General features: G+C 31.3%; 2 protein-coding genes across 2 annotated transcripts; one reads left to right on the plus strand and one right to left on the minus strand.

The window, feature by feature from the left end:
• Positions 1–2030: 2030 nt before the first annotated feature.
• Positions 2031–7253, plus strand: LOC119828432 (senecionine N-oxygenase-like). Its single transcript, XM_038350578.1, has 8 exons — positions 2031–2180; positions 3372–3574; positions 3704–3842; positions 4126–4297; positions 4664–4942; positions 5371–5534; positions 5889–6032; positions 6134–7253. Exons 1-8 carry the CDS (start codon positions 2178–2180, stop codon positions 6335–6337), a joined length of 1308 nt encoding a protein of 435 aa, XP_038206506.1. The 5' UTR covers positions 2031–2177; the 3' UTR covers positions 6338–7253.
• Positions 7092–18852, minus strand: LOC119828431 (senecionine N-oxygenase-like). Its single transcript, XM_038350576.1, has 9 exons — positions 18678–18852; positions 14005–14219; positions 11578–11716; positions 10323–10494; positions 9930–10202; positions 9492–9652; positions 8401–8544; positions 7820–8079; positions 7092–7714 (listed from the first exon to the last, which is right to left on the minus strand). The coding sequence occupies exons 1-8, from the start codon at positions 18750–18752 to the stop codon at positions 7861–7863; spliced, it is 1398 nt and encodes a 465-aa protein (XP_038206504.1). The 5' UTR covers positions 18753–18852; the 3' UTR covers positions 7092–7714; positions 7820–7860.
• Positions 18853–19442: the final 590 nt, after the last annotated feature.

The following is a 19442-nucleotide window of genomic DNA, read 5'->3' on the forward strand; positions in this document are numbered from 1 at the left end:
TGTCGTTGTCGAATGTCCCCTTGCAAATCTAATTTTCGCTTCTATGCCGGCCGACCCCAGTTTGCTTTCTGACTAGTTTTATCATTTTAGTTTGAGCGAGAACCTCTAAATCAATGCATATTTAGTAAATTAATTTGTTTCACACTTTTTAAAACTATATTCTTGAATACTGTATGTAATAATAATTGACGTAGGTAATTGAGTGAACTTAAATGCAGTTGGTTTCGCTTTAGTTTTTAAAAAGCTCGAACTAATGAGTATTTAAGGCTTTTTGTATAGAATAAAAATTTATAGACTCGATCATAAGGCGAGATTCGAACTTGCATCTTTTGCCATACCGAGGCAATGTTTTAACAATCGGTCATCCATGATCTCGTCTCGGCAATCGAATCCAAGGGGGCCCCTATTCCTCATATTTTTTTTCATATATTTGCATGCATAAAATGTAGGTTTATTTGGCGCTATTAAAAACTATATCATAATATATAACTTGTTTAAGTATTGTGCAACATGTACATAATTAATTATGTTTGTATCAGTTTTTAATTATATTTGTAGCCGTATCGTGTTGTTTAATTAATATTTAAAAGTATTTTTATGTAATCAGTAACAATAATTCATTTTTAAAACCATATGTCAGTACTAGATAAAGTTATTATTAGAATAGATAAACCAAAACAAAACTCGTTAAAGTTTTTTCAATGAACACGAACTTTACTATTCTTAAGCGGCACGGAACTGTAGCATGCGTGAAGCGTGGAGGAGATAGCTAGATAGCTGCGTATGGACTATGGAGTATATGTATAGTATCATGTTATCTGTGGTATGGATATTGTATACAAATAACTTATTTTAACTTCTGCGCAGCTACTCATAGTTAAAATAACAAAATTACACTATCAAATATGAAATTGTGCGTAATATTGCTGTGTCACGTGTTTATTTATTGTGAAATGTGTGGTTATTTTTTTTTGTAAGGTAAATTTTGTATTGCATAAATTACTTGCTTTTTATATACACGACATTTATTATTCAAATTAAATAATCCACAGTTAGTACTTGATGCGAATGAGATATATTAATATGAAAATATCGCCCACAAGTTTGTCTCTTTACGGTAGGCGATCGAAGAAAAATCTAGTTTATTTTAGTAACTTTAGACCTTTCATTCGTAATAAAATAGTTATCTGTCTGCGAGAGTCTCGCAATGGTTCAGATTAATCGTGATAAACCGGAACAGAACAACTTTTTGCATTAAACATTTCATTTTCAATTTATTTGTATTGATGCACTTAGGTAGTTATGACACTTAGACACGATGGTTATGTGTGATGATCTTAGAATAAACATGAGAGTATAAATATTATGTTATCTGTGGCATAAGCAAGCAAGCAAGCATTACTTTTTTTCTGGAGATCTAATGACTCTAAGGTGAAGATCGTTATACTCCAATAGATAAGGTACCATATTATGTAGGTTTACTTCTCTTAAGCATATATAGGCCACATATAATCTGTGGGATCTTAAACGATTAGGCAATCCTCAATTTTTTTTTTATTTTTGAATGTGATTAAGATTTCCTTGCACGGTTGTCTTTCGCCTAAATAATTAATATTACATTATGATATAAATATTTATATATTTATTAGATAAGGCACATGACGGTTATGATATATTTTTTTTATAAGAAATACTGAACCAAAAAATGTTTTACATCATAATGAAACTAGATTTCAATAGTTTATATATTTTTAATTAATGTAGTAGACTAGTTATACTCACCTCCCTTCATCATTTACATTTACGTGTCATGATTTGAGCCCGCTTAATAAATAGATGTCAAAGAGTTAATTTTATCATATACAAACTAAGATGACATTTTAATTTAGCATTTTTTTAACTTTGTCTTATATAATATTAAATGCTTTACATATATAATCTTATCATATTTTATGTTTAACATTCAAAATTGTAAATATCTTTTGACGTTATCGTTGCTATCAACGAAAAGTAAAACATAAATATATTAAATGACAGCGAAAACCGTCAATATCATTACTGTTTTGACAAAAGGCGCATGAATAAAAGGTTGTTTTTTTTTTTAAACTGCCTTTCGCCGATGTATTTTCTTTTACCTATTGATTATTAAGTGTGTTTTTAATCTGTCTAACAGAAAAATGGTAAGTTGCACAACATTAATCAATAACCAATACACTTAAACCGAAGCTACAAAACCATAACCGTTTTGATACAGTACTTTTAATGAAACGTTTATTCAAAGAGTTTTCCATATTCAATTTAAAATAAGTAGTCTTTTGTTTTGAATTATTGTTCATAATTTTAACGAATTTATATTATATTTATATACCTATTATCTACTGTGACACCGCAAACAATGATATGACATTTATTCGTACCTATGTGACATTTGACAATATCACATACACATCAAATGCGTTCGGAAATTTTGAAACAAGAATAAAAAACAAAATATAACTAACATTATTTTAAACCAATTAATATTGTAAGATATTTTCCTAGCAGTGGCTTAATCACTTTAATTATTAAATGTAATTACTTATATTATAAATTGAACAGTTGCCTATTGAAAGTGTGGCTTACATGATCTAATTTTTTTGTGTTCCAAATAAAAAAATATTTATCAGCAAGTCGTATTCTAATACTACTACTTAAAAAAATACACCTTTTCACAATATGTATCCACAATATTATTTCTATTAGTTGATATAGTTGTTAAATATCTCAATAGATGGCGTGGCAACGCCAGACACCGAGAAGGGAGAATAAACTGTAGAACTTAAAAATTCGAGAAAGTGTTTAATAATATGAAAGAGATATTTTAATAATAATAAAGAAATGCAAAAAATATATTCAGTAATATTAAAAAATATATATATTGTTTGTATACTTATTATATTACGCAATTTTGTTATTAAAAATAACAGGAAGTAAATAAAATAACCTTAATTAACTTTATTTACCTATATATTAAGTTTATTTCATTCACTTCACTTCTCTTCACTATACACCTAGAAAATCTCTTACACGGAATTATGGGAAGCCTTTAGCAAGCAGTGGATCAGTATAGTACATTAAGAAAGTAGTCAATGAAACATTTTAAATTTTTACCTTTAGGAGTAGGTTTAAATCCTTAACAACCTCTCTGACAACATCCATGCCATCCATGCCAAGCTAACATCTCTACTTTCAAGAGACGTAGATTACATTCCATTCACTTTCCTGTGAATATTAACCTTTTTTCTGTATAGTAAGGCTGAAAATGGAAGTTCACAAAATTTCAACTAAAATTGATTGAAAGACGAAATACTGCAGTTAATTATTTGTCGTAGATGCAAATATCCAACCCACGAATCTGTATAATTGGCGCTGGCCTTGCTGGGCTCACATCAGCCAAGAGCCTCCAAGGTGAAGGCCTAAATTTCACAATTTTAGAAGCTACCGAATATTTTGGCGGTACTTGGAGATACGAACCACGTGTCGGAAACTATGATAACGGATTGCCAATATTTTCAAGCATGTATAAGCATTTAAGGTAAATACGAAGACAAATATCTTTTTAAGAACAATATATAATAATTTAAAAAATAGAAAATTTAGTAGCTGTTTTAGGATTTATATCACATAACACGATATAGAGTTCAAATTTAGTAGTTACTTACAGAACAAATTTACCAAAACCAACAATGGAATTAAAAGGATTTCCGATTCCTGAAGACATGCCATCGTATCCAACATGGGAGATGTACTATGAGTACTTGAAAAATTACGTGAAGCACTTTGATTTGGAAAGGTACATCAAGGTATGTCTTTGTGAATACGAATTCGATTTATTATTCAACAATCTCAATATTTTTTCAATAAAATAATGTAGAAAACGGTTAGATCAAGTTTTGTGTCACTAGAGTTTTCCACAGCTTTCTGTATATTTATGAGATAAGGATCTTGATTACATACGAAAATATTGTTGTATATTATATTTCAAAACCTTTTCTTGCTTTTCATTATGAACATAATCTTACATTCACAATTCTATTTCTATCACACAATCCACGTGTCCATGACTTGGACATTTGTTCTTTCCAGTACCAACACCATGTCATTGGAATATCGCGTGCTGGAAATGCATGGAAAGTCAAACATAAATACCTCCCAAGTGGCGAGGTGTATGTGGATGAGTTCGATTACGTCATCATAGGAACCGGCCATTTCAGTGTACCAAAACGACCAAATATTAAAGGAGAAGAGCTTTTCAAAGGTACATATTTCAATAATTAGTACGGTTAATATGCAAAAGAGTTTATATTGTTCATATCTTTCCGCCAGCGGCATCGCACGCACAGTTAAAAGAATATCCCATAAGTATAGAATGTTTCACCGCAGTAAATATGAACCTATGTTACTCACCAGCTCCTAACTATTTCCAAGCACAAAAATCGTATGACAATATCACTCCGTTGCGACATGAAACGAAGATAAACAAATACTGTCTCTAGTTAATTGTAGTAGTAAGGATTCGAAGGATTTCTTAATATAAGGAGGTATCACAATCAACATAGAACTAGTTACAAAATAACGTTTCATCATTGCATTGTAAATTCATTATTAAAACATTATGTTACAGGTACAATAATTCACAGTCATAACTACAGAGAACCGGAGCCTTATAGAGGACGAAATGTGATGATTGTGGGCGCTGGACCTTCTGGAGTTGATATCACATTAGACGTTGCTACTGTTGCTAAAACTGTATACCACAGCCATCATTCTAAGATCAATTTTTCAAAAACTAAGTTCCCGAAGAATTACATTGTGAAACCAGACATCAAAGAGTTTAATGAAACGGGTGCTTCATTTGTTAACGGGACGTACGAGAATGTCGATGACGTCATATATTGTACAGGTATATCGAATTTTTCTATTTGTAGAAGAACTAGAAGCTCGTCCCGGCTCCGCCCAGATATCAATATTCCTGTTCAATCCCAATGGAGCATTTAATCCGGAAAAAATTATCCTATCACCGAAGTCAGCTCTTACCCTGTCCGTCCAAATTTCATCAAAATCCGTTCAGTAGTTTCAGCCTGATTGACGGACAAACATCCAAATAAACAAACTTTCACATTTATAATATTAATGTGATTTTGTCCAATTCAAAATCAGACAGACCCGTAAGAAAAAATTGCACAAAAAAGTATATAAGCCCAAACAAAGATTAAAAATAGAAAAATTATTATTTAGAATCACTTTGTAATGATTACGGACAACTTTGTGTATATCGCCTCTTACGACCTTCTATTTATTGACAATTTTAATTTAATTTTATTTTTCCAGGGTATCTTTTTAACTATTCATTTTGTGACAATAGCACGGGTTTGACGTTGCGTCCAAAAACTGTAACGCCTTTGCATAAGTTTATAGTGAATATAAATCAACCAACAATGCTATTCGTGGGGTTAATTGAGAAGGCCTGTCTCGTAACTGCACTCGACGCTCAGGTGAGAAATGAGAATTTTAATAATGTTTATAGAAATATAATTAATAATAACATTCTATGGAAATATACTTATGTTATAAAGAGGTTCTGATGTTGTGAGTTTGTGTCGTTGTAATGGTCAATATCAGGATATATTGGACTAGCATTTCCCCTCGTAGTACCTAATTTTGTATAGCCTAAAGCCTTCTCCAATAAATGGGCTATCTAGCCCTGAAAGAATATTTCTAATCGGACCCGTAGTTCCAGTGATTAGCGCGTTCAACCAAACAAACAAACTCTGCAGCTTTATATTATGTTAGTATAGATTAATTATTTTTACCTAATGTTTTGTGATTTTCCCATCTGCCTGTTCCAGTCACGGTATGTAGCCGCTTTAATAAAAGGAAAATTTGCCTTACCATCTAGAGATGAGATGATGAAGGAATGGCAAATGGCAGTAGATAAATGTGTGGAAAAAGGTCGATCTTTGGATAATTTGCACTTTTTAGCAGAGAGCGAGGTAAGAATACTTCGTTGAATTTACGTTTTGTTTAATTTATAATTCTCATACAATTTATTTCTTCTTCATAGTAATCTTGAATAATAAAAATATTTTTTTAGGATGAATATTACGAGGAGCTAACAAAAGAATCTGGAATTGAGAGAGTGCCGCCTGTTTTGTCAAAAATACGCAGTGCAGACATGTTATCGAAAGAAAACCTTTACACTTACAGAAACTATTCTTATAAAGTCATAGATAATAATACATTTGAAAGAACACTGGAAGTTGATACAGATTCTAACAATATTGAACAGACAATGTAAAATATTTTATTTTTCTTTAATTTAAATGTCATGTATCAACAATGTAAATAAAAGTTGCTTGTACACATATCTACAATATATCTTCTAACGCGATGAACGGTTTCGGCTTACTTACATTTAAAACTTGTTATATTAGACGGAATAAAAAAGGGGAAGGCTGATCAGTGACCACCATTCCAGCTTTCATGATAACTTACTCGCTTTATATGCCTACTCAGCCCTATAAAGCGAGTAATATATATAAACTAGCTAATTTTAATGCGACATGCATGCACTGCAAGAGGAGGTATTCAGAAATTAAAAATGCCGGAGTATTACAAAAAGTTTAATACTTTATATAAATGGTAACACAATATTTACATTAGCTATGTATCTATGGATATGTTTCGCAACATTTATCAGTAAATAATTCTATATTGTATAAAATTTTAAATATCGAATACTTACAATAGAAGAGTAATTTTCACTGGTGGTTGTGCAAACCAACGAATACATTACTAATTTTTATAAAAATGTTTCTAAATTTATAACTGATACTGGATTTCATGTGGGATGTTCTTATAGGTAATTAACATAACATGAGAACTAATGTTTGTTGTTATTAGGTCAATAACATTAAATCTAGAGTCGATTATATTAAATTAATATTATAGCGTGTTACGTCTGCATTTCTTAATCATTCCATGTCTATTTCGAAGTATGCATTGATCAAAATTTCAATTTCTTTTTTTAAATTATCGTTGTTTCTTTTTATGTATATTCTCCACCTTCATGGTTCCTCCGTTCGATATTTAAATTTGGCAAATTCTTACATACCTATTATAATAAAATATATTGCTCTTAAATACAACACAACCTATCCCCTAAGCATCACAGTGATTAAGTATTAACTTTATTCACACAAAAGAGAACAATGGCTGGAACTAAAGCAAATAAATCAATCTTGATTGTAATAATAGTACCTAGTAAATACAAAGTGCATTATTCTAGCGTGCAAATTACTAACTACCTAATTAATTCAGAAGATTTAGAATGCGGTCACTAATAATCCTATTAAGTACAGTCTACATTTAATTACATCTTCATTATAATTTATTCATACAATAACAATGGAATTGTACACATCACTACCTTGTTAATAGCGCAATCACCTTCACACGAAAGAAAATATTTGTTTATACAAATATTTTCTTTGGATGTGAATGATGTGATGTGATGAACTTGAATGTGATTCAATTTTAAATACTCGTTCTTTAATTTAAAATGAGACCCGTAACCGACCTTTTTATCAATCGGTTCGGTATAGAATGTTCTGGATCTCTTTCAAGATGGCTAAGATACGTGACTCATATTAAACAATTAACAATGACTATTGACATTACTCCCCGTGACCACGCTCGCTGTAAAGTGTTCGAAACGTCGGGTTAATAATATAATGAATAAATCGCGTTTAAAATCCGTTGAAAAGTTTTTAATTTCTAAATTAATTTTCAAGTTATTTTATCGGATACGGAATACTTGTTTTATTTTCTTTCAATATCAATAGGACATTGTGATCCCTTGGTTCCACCACCGTTATACCATTTCCTATAATGGAATGGATCGGTCAACTCGTATTCATAGTCGCGGTAGTTAAGTAAATCTACAAGACGATATTTTGCGTTGAAATCCCTTATTTCTGTTAGGACGGGCGGCGCTCTTGAGACGCCAGCTTCTTGGGTTAAGTTAGCGAAATATTGATCCTGAAATATAATAAAATTGTATACTTACATAACATATTACTAGCAACATGTGTTCACGACAGAAATAATAATTTATTATCTAAAGACGCCATTATGATTATTACATTACATTAGAAGTTATAGGTATTGAAACATGGAGGAACTTCCACAGAAATTATATACACTATCTAAATGATCGACATCGTGCAAATTAAATATATGTGTAATTTATGTGGACATCGAGTAATAACCTTAAGTAAAAGTCACCCAGTCAAAGGTTTGGGTGTCCATATCTAACCCTTTCTTACATGATGAAGTATTAAATTCATCTTCTCTACTTACCATTTGATCGCCAACTATGTTGACATCGACAATTTTCTTATTCATATCTTGAAGGGTATAGACGTGTTGTAACCAGATCTTCAACATCTCCTCCTGTGATGGCAGCTTAAACATGCCAGCAATCAAACGAGCTATATACTCTGCCTGGAATGGAAGTCATGAGATCATTATTTCATCATCGACAGCATTTTATATGGAAGCTATAATGTAACTAATATGCAGTAGGTATATATAACAAAATATATATACAACTATGCCTTATCTACACTAATATTGTAAAGAGGAAAATTTTATATTGTGTACTAGCTGCACCCGGCAAACGCTGTTCTGCCTACTCTTATCATTTAGGGGTATAAAAAATAGATGTTGGCCGATTCTCATAGATACCGGATTAGCACAAAAAAATTCATCAAAATCGGTCAAGCCGTTTCGGAGGAGTATGGCAACAAAATCTGTGACACGAGAATTTTATATATAAGATGTTAAAACGTAACGTTTTCACGCAAAATACGGCTGGACCGGATTTAGCAGACACTTTACTGAGTGACATAGGGTATACATGTACCAAGGGCGAAGCCGGGGCTAGCAGCTTGTCGTATATATATTAATAGATAGACCGCGGCTTTGTCTGCATAGTCTAAGAAAAAAATAAGCATTACGAGGTTTTTCCCGCATAGTTCCCGTCCCTGTGGGAACTTTTCTCAAACTATCTCTATATACCAAATTTCATCCGAATCGGTTTAGTGCTTTAGGTGTGAAAAAGACAGACACATAGATAAACAGGCAGAATTATTTTAGTATTCATATATTTTATGTGATTAAAAAAAAATTGTTTGTCACTGAATAGTCAATTTAAAATTTTGTTTACTCCATTTCCGCCGCGTTATATAAAATGTCCATTATATAAATTAATTAATACTACATAAAAGACATTATAAACACATTAATACTAAAATTTGTAGGTGTTATTTATAACGCTTTTGCTGGATTTAATACGAATATTATATTATAATATATTTATATTTACGTAACAAATAATTTTATAAAGTGGTCTATCATTTACTCTATCAGGAGTATTTAATATTTATTACCTGCGCATCTAAAACTCTATTGATGATCACTCTTGCCATTCCGATGAAGGTCATAGATGGATGTCTGATATTAACAATATGTTGGTGGAGTGGTAAGACAAATTTACCAGAAGCCGTTAAGCCAGCACTCTTGTCAAGGAACGGGTGACTATATTCATATCCTGTAAAACATAACTGTCTCATGTCTATCGAAGGTAATGACGAGTGAAAAAAACTCTAGAGAATAAAAACTTATAACGAATAATAATAACTTATACTTATGTTTGACAAAAATGTTCATAAGCCATATATATACCAAATCAATTTATTAACTGTATATTTATTCGTTTTCGGTGTATTTTATGTACAAAGCAATAAATATCAAGGTAAACGCTCTCATATCTGCAATATACGAGGGTTTTTGGGTTATTTTATTGTCAAAGAATTATAATAACGTACCTGTACAACATATAACGACGTCAACTTCTTCCATTGTGCCATCTTGAAACACGACCCCATTTGGTAAGAATGTTTTCATATCAGGTTTTTTTATGTAAGTTTTGGGGAAATCCGGTTGGTTGTAATTTAAATGGTGGCTATGTACCAATTTTTCTGTGACGTTCGACAAATGCGTCGCAAGGTCTAAGCCGGATGCTCCAGCGCCGACTAAAAGTACTTTCTTTCCTACGAACGCATCTGGACCTTTGTAATCGTGACTGTGCATAATTTTTCCTAAAAACGTATCATATAGTTCAGTCACTATTATTTTATTTATAATCAAGTATATAATTATCTGTGGTATTATTATTCTATCGTAAATCAATACTTTTAAAATATACGTATTTTAGCTACCTTTGAATACATTCTGTCCCGGGACCTTTGGCATTTTGGTTGCAACGTACTGTCCATTAGCGATAACTACAAAATCGCAAGGAATTGTATAATTTTTGCCTTCATCCGATTTTGTATATGTGAAGTCCCAATGATTTTTTGCCCATTTCACGGATCTAACATAGCTGTGCATCTGTAAATATTAATTGATAAATTGTTATTCTTGTAACATATGTAATTTGTATATGACAAATAGGCTTTGATAATCAAATTGTAGCTCTATGTAACAATAATTCACTTTTATCATCAGCACACTATCGAAAAACGAATATTCTTACTAAAATATCTCAGGTCTGCTTATTAAAATAACCACAATACCATATTCGCTTAATGGAAATGCCATACGTCTCATGGTGGACATAAAAACAAAATGACTTGCTTTTAACACAACGGAACCAGTTTTTAAGTTTAATAAATCGCGAGTGTAAAGACCTACAAGGGCCTAAACGATTTTGGTATTTTGTATCTCAAACCTACACGTCATATTGCTTTTAGTAAAAATATATTTTGGTAATATTTTTAATATATAATAAAAGTACCCAAACATTCATTTTGTAAGAACTATCATTTCAATACTTCTTTTTTAATCAACTTTAGCACGTCATTCATTCGGAATAGTTACCTCATTATTCAATAAATAAACATGCAAGTGTAATTACAGTAAATAGCGATGTTCATAAATTGATGTTGTATCGTTTCTCACATCATCTGCCTTTGTTCAATCTATGAGATGTCTTACGTTACCTATAATCTTTGAAGTAAATTATGGTAACATATTATTAATGTTTTGTTAATCATAATAATTGTCTTATTACACCATGTCAGTGCAAAGATAGTCTACAACTTATCCTGTTTCAAGATAAAATGAGTTTTTTCTATTCTTCGAATAGCAAATAATATACAAATACCTTACATTTACACGTAGGTATTCATAAAGATATAAATTATTACATCCTTAATGTGTATATATATTTTTATGATTGACTTTGTGACTCTGGAATTTTATGTAAGTTACAATGTTCTGTGGAATTTACGTCAAGTTTAACGCAAAAAAGTGCATTATATCTTAACAAAAACAAAATTATAATAGATGCCACAGACATAACTATACACAAAAAACGCATTATGTATATATAAGCTTACTATAGTCAATAAGCATAATTACCATTCACAAGTAGAGTTTGGGTTTCATTTTGAATGTGTAGCTTTTACTTACTTGAATATTGTCAAGCAATTGGAATTGTTTCACGAAAGACTTCAAATATTTATAGAAGCAGGTGTTAGTTGGGTATGTAGGCGTTGAATCAGGGAACGGGAATCCACTGTACTCCATAGTTTGACGTGGTGTGTTGGTTCTGTAATATGATTAATGTTTAATGTAATAAGGTTTATAATTATGCAGCAATCTCTTTTAAAAATATATTTAAATTTATGAAGTACATATACATGAACTTGATTTTTCAGCAGAGCCGCAAAAGTCGCTCGTTTAATACCTTATAGCTTATAGTTTATAATAACACAATAATTTTAATAATTAAAAGGAGTTGTTTTCTTACATAACGTTAAAATGTGATCGGTAAGGCCATTGGTCTCTGACCTATTGCAAGAAATATCATTAATTCACAATACAAGTATGTGAAAGTGAAAGATCAAAATGCATGACGATATCCTAACTTCCTTCTTATAAAATATATAGGAAACAAAAGTAGAGGTTTACGAATAATATGGTGTTAGAAATATTAAAAAGACGATAATCAATATTTGTTTTAAATGCACGACTTGTATAGAAATTATCTTTAAAAAAATCTAGCGGTAAGCCCGTGGTACATATATATATTATGTCACTCATAAGTACTGTGAAAACATAACAAACGTAAATACATAAACAAAAATATTTCCTCTATATAATATTAGCTTAGATACATGTAGTACTTTTTACATTATAGGTACTCATTAGGTTAGCCATTGCCTATTTATTTTTGTTAATATTACCTAGTATAGTTTTCACAGATTAGACATTAGTATTACAGACTAGGTATAATACATGAGAGCATTAAAACGTCATCTGGTATCCTGGTACATAATGGTATAAAAAATTAAAGATAATTAAATAAGAAACGTATTGACAAATGTTTGTACTACCTACACCTTATTTGCTAATCTAATTGATATGCACAAGCACTTTACTTTCGATTTAAAGCAACGTTTAGCCTTGGCTCCTAGTGGAAAACGTTTTCTGAATATCAATACCCCTGTTTATTCTTATATAAAATCATAAAATCTTACTGAGTTTGCCAGGAATATCATAAACCGACATTGTTAACAAATGTATCTACAATCCACATAGCTTAGGGGATTCTCGAGTACCTAATAATTGAAAAATATTTAGTATTTTCTTGTGTTTGGTTTCACGCGAGTATTATACATTTAGAAATTAAAAACTTTTCAACGGATGAGTCTCCCCGTGACCACGCTCGCTGTAAAGTGTTCGAAACGTCGGGTTAATAATATAATGAATAAATCGCGTTTAAAATCCGTTGAAAAGTTTTTAATTTCTAAATGAAAAATATTTGCTTAGAATACAGATATTGATAAACTCTTTATTTCTTTTTAATATGATTTATTGAATATTAATGGAAAGCTTATCCAATTAAGCTTTACGTACCTAAAGAATCACCCCAATCAGTACACAATGGCACAAGAGACAAAAAGACGTATTTATTTATGTCACAGTCGGCAATGGAGCTGGTGGGACGCCTGATGGTAAGCGCTACCACCGCCCATGTACATTTGGAGAGGCATAAGGTCCATTGCAGACCTTACGCCTGTACAAATGGATTGCCCACTTTAAATTGGGAAGAGATTAAGAAAGGATTGGCGAACGGAATAAAGGAAAGGACTGGGAAGGGTAAGGAAAAGGATATGGGCCTCCGGCTCCCCCACACACCGAACGAAACACAACAGAATGCTATTTTACGCCGGTCTTCTGTGGGGGTGTGGTACTTCCCCAGTGCGAGCTGGCCCAATTCGTACCCAAGCGTGCTCGACTAACACATACGTATATATTGTACGCCTTACGGTTTTTATCTTATTTTATTAAATATTACGCAATAAAATATCCGGATACACGCACACATGTTAGGAGTCAAGTAAAAAACATAAATGTGAACGAAATCAATTAGCCATTTTATTATTATTTTTTTAGCCATTTAGAAGCATAAAAAATTAAAGTAGAGTTACGGTAAAAGCCGATGTCTTAGTGCAATGTTATAAAAATGACATTGAGAGCTTTTTTTATATTTATATTGATAAACTAATGTGTGACCACATGAATTTATTTGCTTATAACCAGTTAATGATTTCTCTTGATTAAATATTATGCAATCGTTTGTGCTTGTTCATTAACAAAACAATCCCACATAAAAATTAAGTAATTCATTCTCTACTAAGAATTAAGTAAGAAAAGGTAAAGCATTATCAGAAAATACTATGATTAATTTAAACTCCTTTTTAACTCCTAATTTAGTTTATATAACGTATTAACTAAAAAAAAAAGTATAATATATGGTATATGATAATTTCTTCTTTTGGCTAAAGGAAAAACGTTAAAATCAAACAAAATTTTCTTATCAATTGAACTTACCTAAGATTTTTGTACGTGCTGGTGAAAATTGGAACGCCGTACTCATCATTGCCGACTTTGGGATCGAACCTCCACTGGCCACCGAAATTTCCAGAAGCTTCGAACACTCGGAAGTTCACGCCTAACTCCTTCATATACCTCGCTACAGCTAGGCCAGAATAGCCAGCCCCTATCACACATGTAAATGGTATCCTCGGTGTGTCTGGTGATATAGTCTAAAAAATAGCAATTTATGAATAGCATATTCTACGTAAAAAATATATGTGAAATACTACAAAAATTGGAAGGTCCTGTACTCTTCCAATTTTTGTATAGTAGGTGAAAATAAGATCGTACTAAAAACCACAATATATTCCGATATTATTAACACTAAGTATGAGACATTCACCGAATAATATTTTTCGATTATGAACAAAACAACTCCATGTTTTTGAAAATCACAAGGCTAAATGCTAAATACTTAAATGTAGTATTTGATAATAATAATGAATATATGTAATTAAAAAAATGCTTCAATTTTAGTACCAGCTAGATTGTCTCACTTGTTCTTGTAGATACAGAGTACACGTGAGGAAATTATTAATCTTTTTGAAAGAAAATAATTGATAAGTAGACAAAGTCCCAATTAAATCTGTCCGTTTATGTAGTCATAATCGAGTCTAAAGATCACATACAAGCATAAAATAATACAAGTGAAGCTAATAAAAGCGTGTTCAAATGTAATGTAGTAATTACATTAACATACAATAAAGGGGTAAATACAGTACATAAGGAAACCTTATCTCTTATTAGCGGTCTCTTCAAAACTGACCCAGTCAAAGGATAAAAAAAATGTTTTCATTAAAAACTAATTCATACTATTTTTATCAATAGAAAACGCTATAGAAATAGTTACATAAATCTGAATAGATTGTTTGTTTGGACGTTTCAGTAGTTACTGAGATTAGGTTTCTCAGTAACTACTGGACCGAATCGAATCGAAATATCGAATTAGGTAGGTATGTAAACCCCGGATGCCATAGGCTATAATATATGTACCAAGGGAGATGTTATAATAAACTCTAGTAATATTGTTTGGATCATCTCCCATACAATATGACATCATTTGTCAGACACCCCCACAGAAAACCGGCGTGAAATAGTGGCATGCCACTGTGTTTCGTGCGGTGAGTGGGGGAGCCGGAGGCCCGTTTCCTTTTCCTCACCCGTCCCAGTCCATTCCTTCTTTCCAGTCGTTAATCCATTCCTTTTCCCTTATCCCAAAAAAGCGGGCAGCGCATTCGCAGAGGCCCAACCTTTGCGAATGTTCATGGGCGGGTGATCGCTTACCATCAGGCGAACCACCAGCTCAGTTGCCCGCTAAGACATAAAAAAAAAATCATCAATGATCATTCCATTTACATAATAAGGTGTATAATACCATTTCGAGCAAGACTAGAAGAGGTAGTCAGATGATCTAGGGAGATTTTGCGACGGTTATTTATGATGTCATATATTATGTCACAGCGGCCAACTAGGTGATCACTGTCTTCCATTAAGATTCCCAGAGGTAGTGTCTCTGTGAACGCATTGCCCGCTTTTCAGTTGTCGTTAAGGAAAGGATTGACGACTACAAGGAAGGAATGGACTAGAAAGGGTTAGGAAAAGGAAAATATCATAAGATTGAACAAATGTTATTCAGTACGTTGAAATATGTATTTATCTAATGGCAATTAGAGATTCTTTGAAACCTACTTGTTACATTGCTTATTTATACGACTCTAGTCTTTATTTATGTGACACAAATAGTTGAGCAACCTGCTTTTAAATTGCATAACACGTCAAGTTTGCGTAGGACTTCATTACAGTTTTAACACTTTTCCTTTTAAATGTTTGCATGATTTAGACATCGCTATGAACCACCGATGATAATGTATAAGCCTGTATTGAATAGAACCTGATATTTAAGTAGAATAATCGTGTTCGATGTTTTCGCGCACAGCAATATTCTAATGCGGTTATTGAACTATCGAAATTATAAACGTAACAGTTACAAATTTATAATTCCCATATTATGTTTGTAATATTGATATATATATATAGTATAATAAATTACATGTAATGAGAGTGATTTTATTCTAATTGCTATGACTATTTACTAACGAACTATGTCATTGTGATTGTGGGTGTCACTAATGAGTGGTTAAAACATAGTCCACATTTAAAAAGAGAACGTTTATTTGTACTTAATGAAACAAGAATAAATCCAATCAATATTATTATCAACCAATATTTCCTATCAATACTAATTTATATCTCGTTTCTAGCTTAATAATGGGAACCTACAATTTAAGTTGTGGCTAGAGGAACGTCACTAAAATGAGCTTTTTCATAAAAAACAATCTAATATTATATTAAACTTATTATTTTATTTCCCAACAATAACTAAGTATCGTTTAGTAAAAAATATATTAATTCAAATCAATGCATGCGCAAATGCAGTCAAGGCTCTCCACTTGTCATTATAGATAACGGTTGAATCATCAAAACACCCACTTAAACGTTATTCCATATGAAAACCATAATTTAAAGGTGTATACCATAATTGTTTCGACCGTGACACCGTTGTTCAATGGTGCATCTTTGGTGGTCGTTCACCTGTACATCACATATATGAAATGGTTTTTATTACATATTTAGCTCCATCAGAACCTAAGCTCAACATAAAGTCATTGGAGCTAACGATAGCGTTACTTTGAAGCATATAATGGTCTCACAAAAACTGATTGGCGTCATACAATTTCCTTGTAACCATTGCTTTCGTAAAAAACTTAAATACTTATACATACTAGTATATGTTCATTTCAAAAACGACTGAATAAAGAAAATAAATTTGTAGTATTTTAAAACTTTTCGTTATTACGAAGCTGGTTCTTTATTATGATAAATCAAAATTGATTTACAATTATTCCGATACTATAGTGATCTAATGCATTGAAATTAAATTGTCTAACCTTCTTAATATATTGATTTCATTGTTCATTTTATAAACAAAGACCAGTTAATTTCCTAATAAAGGCAACGCGCTAACACACTTGAAGTAAAGAATTATACTTCATAGCGCATACCTATGATATGTTTTCCTGTTGAATATAAATGCTTGGGTTCTGCATAAACAATTTAGACAAATGTTTCATTGCTGTGACAAAACAATATGATATAGATCTTACTATGGTTACAAAGTAAATTATTATTTTTTGTACATAATATATTTATGTTAAAAAAAGGAATAAAAGCACTACCGTTATAGAATGAAAGAGATGCTTTTTTCTGAGAGATGTAACAGTAGATAAATAATGACACTAGATTAAAATTTTATGTAACAAAAGCACAATTTAAAATAATCCAAGGTCCTGTTTAAATTTTTCTTATGAACTCACTTTAATAGTCCCTAAAAACTTAATAGGCCGTAGGCAATGTCCATTGAAAATCTTATGACACATAGCTTCCTGATCACGACAATAGTTGGTAACAATTACTGTACGGTAATAATATTATTTAAATTAAGTAACCGTTTTTATTAAGTGTAGAGGTTATACACCAGAAGTAACTTTTTTGTGCGTGAGGCCGAGTTATTCAGTATTTTATTTTACCACAGTTGTTTTTTACTTTTGTTATTTTCGTATAAGATATTTGTTTATTTATTTATTATATATTATATACTTTATTGCACAAAGTTAGACAGAAACAACAAGAGAACAATAAACAGAACAAAGATAATACGTTATGAGAATGGTTTAATTGTTTGAATAAATAATACTTTTATATAGGTATTATTCGTTGATTGGAAAGAAACAAATACGAAACATATTATAATTATATTAAAATCACACAGTATCAATGTTACTATTTTTAATAGAAAGCACACATTATGCAAAAAAATTAAAAGTATATTTTTATGTATTTTATATGGAATATAAAAGATAATTTTCCCATATGACGCCTATTACTATTCGAAAATTGTGTACCTTTTATCACGTCTTTTAAAGAAATCCGAAAAATGCTATAAATATAAAAAATAAAGCACGTCTTCCTAGGTAGAATGCTATATATATACATTAGAAGTAAATGTGGTACTCGTAGAGCGACAGAGCTTTTGTAAAAAGAGATTATCGCAGATCTTTCTACAAACATGGAGAAGCAGGTCGTATTAGCCGGTTACGACATGCCTCGCGTATATAACATCGACTTTCATTTCAGTATATAATTAAATAAATTACGATAATATTATCACGACGGACGGACATTGATTCTTCGTCGAAATTAAGAATGAATGTTCTTATTACACCCGTAAATATATTATTAACATACACTCTTGCCACCTGTTAATTTTTATGTCCAGTACTAAGTGATATACTGACAAAATTACGACGCAAATAGGCTAGGAATCTAAGTATCTTTGAAATAAAAAGTTAATCTATAAACTTTTGACGGTGCACGTAATGGTTTAGTGAACAGGAATTGGGCCAATTATTTCAGTTTATTAATACATCATTAACTATTAAAAACTTTTAGTTAAATTAAATAACTAATTTTTAATTTTAATTATACATGGAATAAACATACTATAAAATTAATAACATTTGCTAGGAAGTAATAAAAAAAAATATATCATTCATGTCAATAATTCATACCGTTTCAACTTCATCACTAACACTAAATACATAACAATTGAATAAAACAAACACACAAGTCCACAATGTTGCCATTTCACGCAAAAAAAAAACTTATATTTTAAAGAAAAACCACTGCCAGAGACGGTCCGTCTCGGAAGAGCGCAGGAACACCAAATGCAGGTTTGTATTGAGAGAACTTTAGGATCAACTCAAGCCAGCCTTGGCAATCACGTCTCGCTACTCATAAACATTCATTTTGGCACTTGCAAACACAATTACCTTAATTATCTCTATATCTCATTATAGTGGAAGTTGATACAATGACTTACAGATTCGAACAACAGATTACGATATTTATTATATGCGAGTACAAGATTAGAGATTTAAGAGATTCTCGTCAGTTAAATAAAGGGAGCTTTCGTATCCCGAAGGAGCTTTTATAGCTCGTTGATGATAATGCTTTATAACTATATTTTTAATAGTGGATATATGACCGATATCTAAATTATATATCTCCAGACTTTTGAAAATTCCTCAATTTAGAATCGAAATCTTTGTAATTACCAATATCATGGTATTGCGTAATACATTTTATTTACTGTTCACTGTTTTATTATAAAATAACTTATACTTATGCAACTTTTTAATTTTGAAAGATAAAGAAAACAAACAGTTTATAATATGCTGTAGACTCAAACTTACTCTATATTCTCAAAGTCAAAATAAAAATCTCTAGCTGTTCGTCCCGGCTTCGCCCGTGATACATATATACCCTATGTCACT

This window comes from Zerene cesonia, chromosome 8 (genome assembly GCF_012273895.1).
Source record: "Zerene cesonia ecotype Mississippi chromosome 8, Zerene_cesonia_1.1, whole genome shotgun sequence".
NCBI lineage: Eukaryota > Metazoa > Arthropoda > Insecta > Lepidoptera > Pieridae > Zerene > Zerene cesonia.

What these genes read in the sequence shown, in the direction of transcription:
- LOC119828432 (XM_038350578.1), top strand. An exon ending in TGACGTCATATATTGTACAG is followed by an intron (nt 4,943 to 5,370) that starts GTATATCGAATT and finishes TTATTTTTCCAG; the next exon opens with GGTATCTTTTTAACTATTCA. An exon ending in ACTTTTTAGCAGAGAGCGAG is followed by an intron (nt 6,033 to 6,133) that starts GTAAGAATACTT and finishes ATATTTTTTTAG; the next exon opens with GATGAATATTACGAGGAGCT.
- LOC119828431 (XM_038350576.1), bottom strand. Translation starts at nt 18,752, where the DNA reads ATGGCAACATTGTGGACTTGTGTGTTTGTTTTATTCAATTGTTATGTA. An exon ending in AATTGCTTGACAATATTCAA is followed by an intron (nt 10,495 to 11,577) that starts GTAAGTAAAAGC and finishes TAATATTTACAG; the next exon opens with ATGCACAGCTATGTTAGATC. An exon ending in ACATAGTTGGCGATCAAATG is followed by an intron (nt 8,080 to 8,400) that starts GTAAGTAGAGAA and finishes ATTATATTTCAG; the next exon opens with GATCAATATTTCGCTAACTT.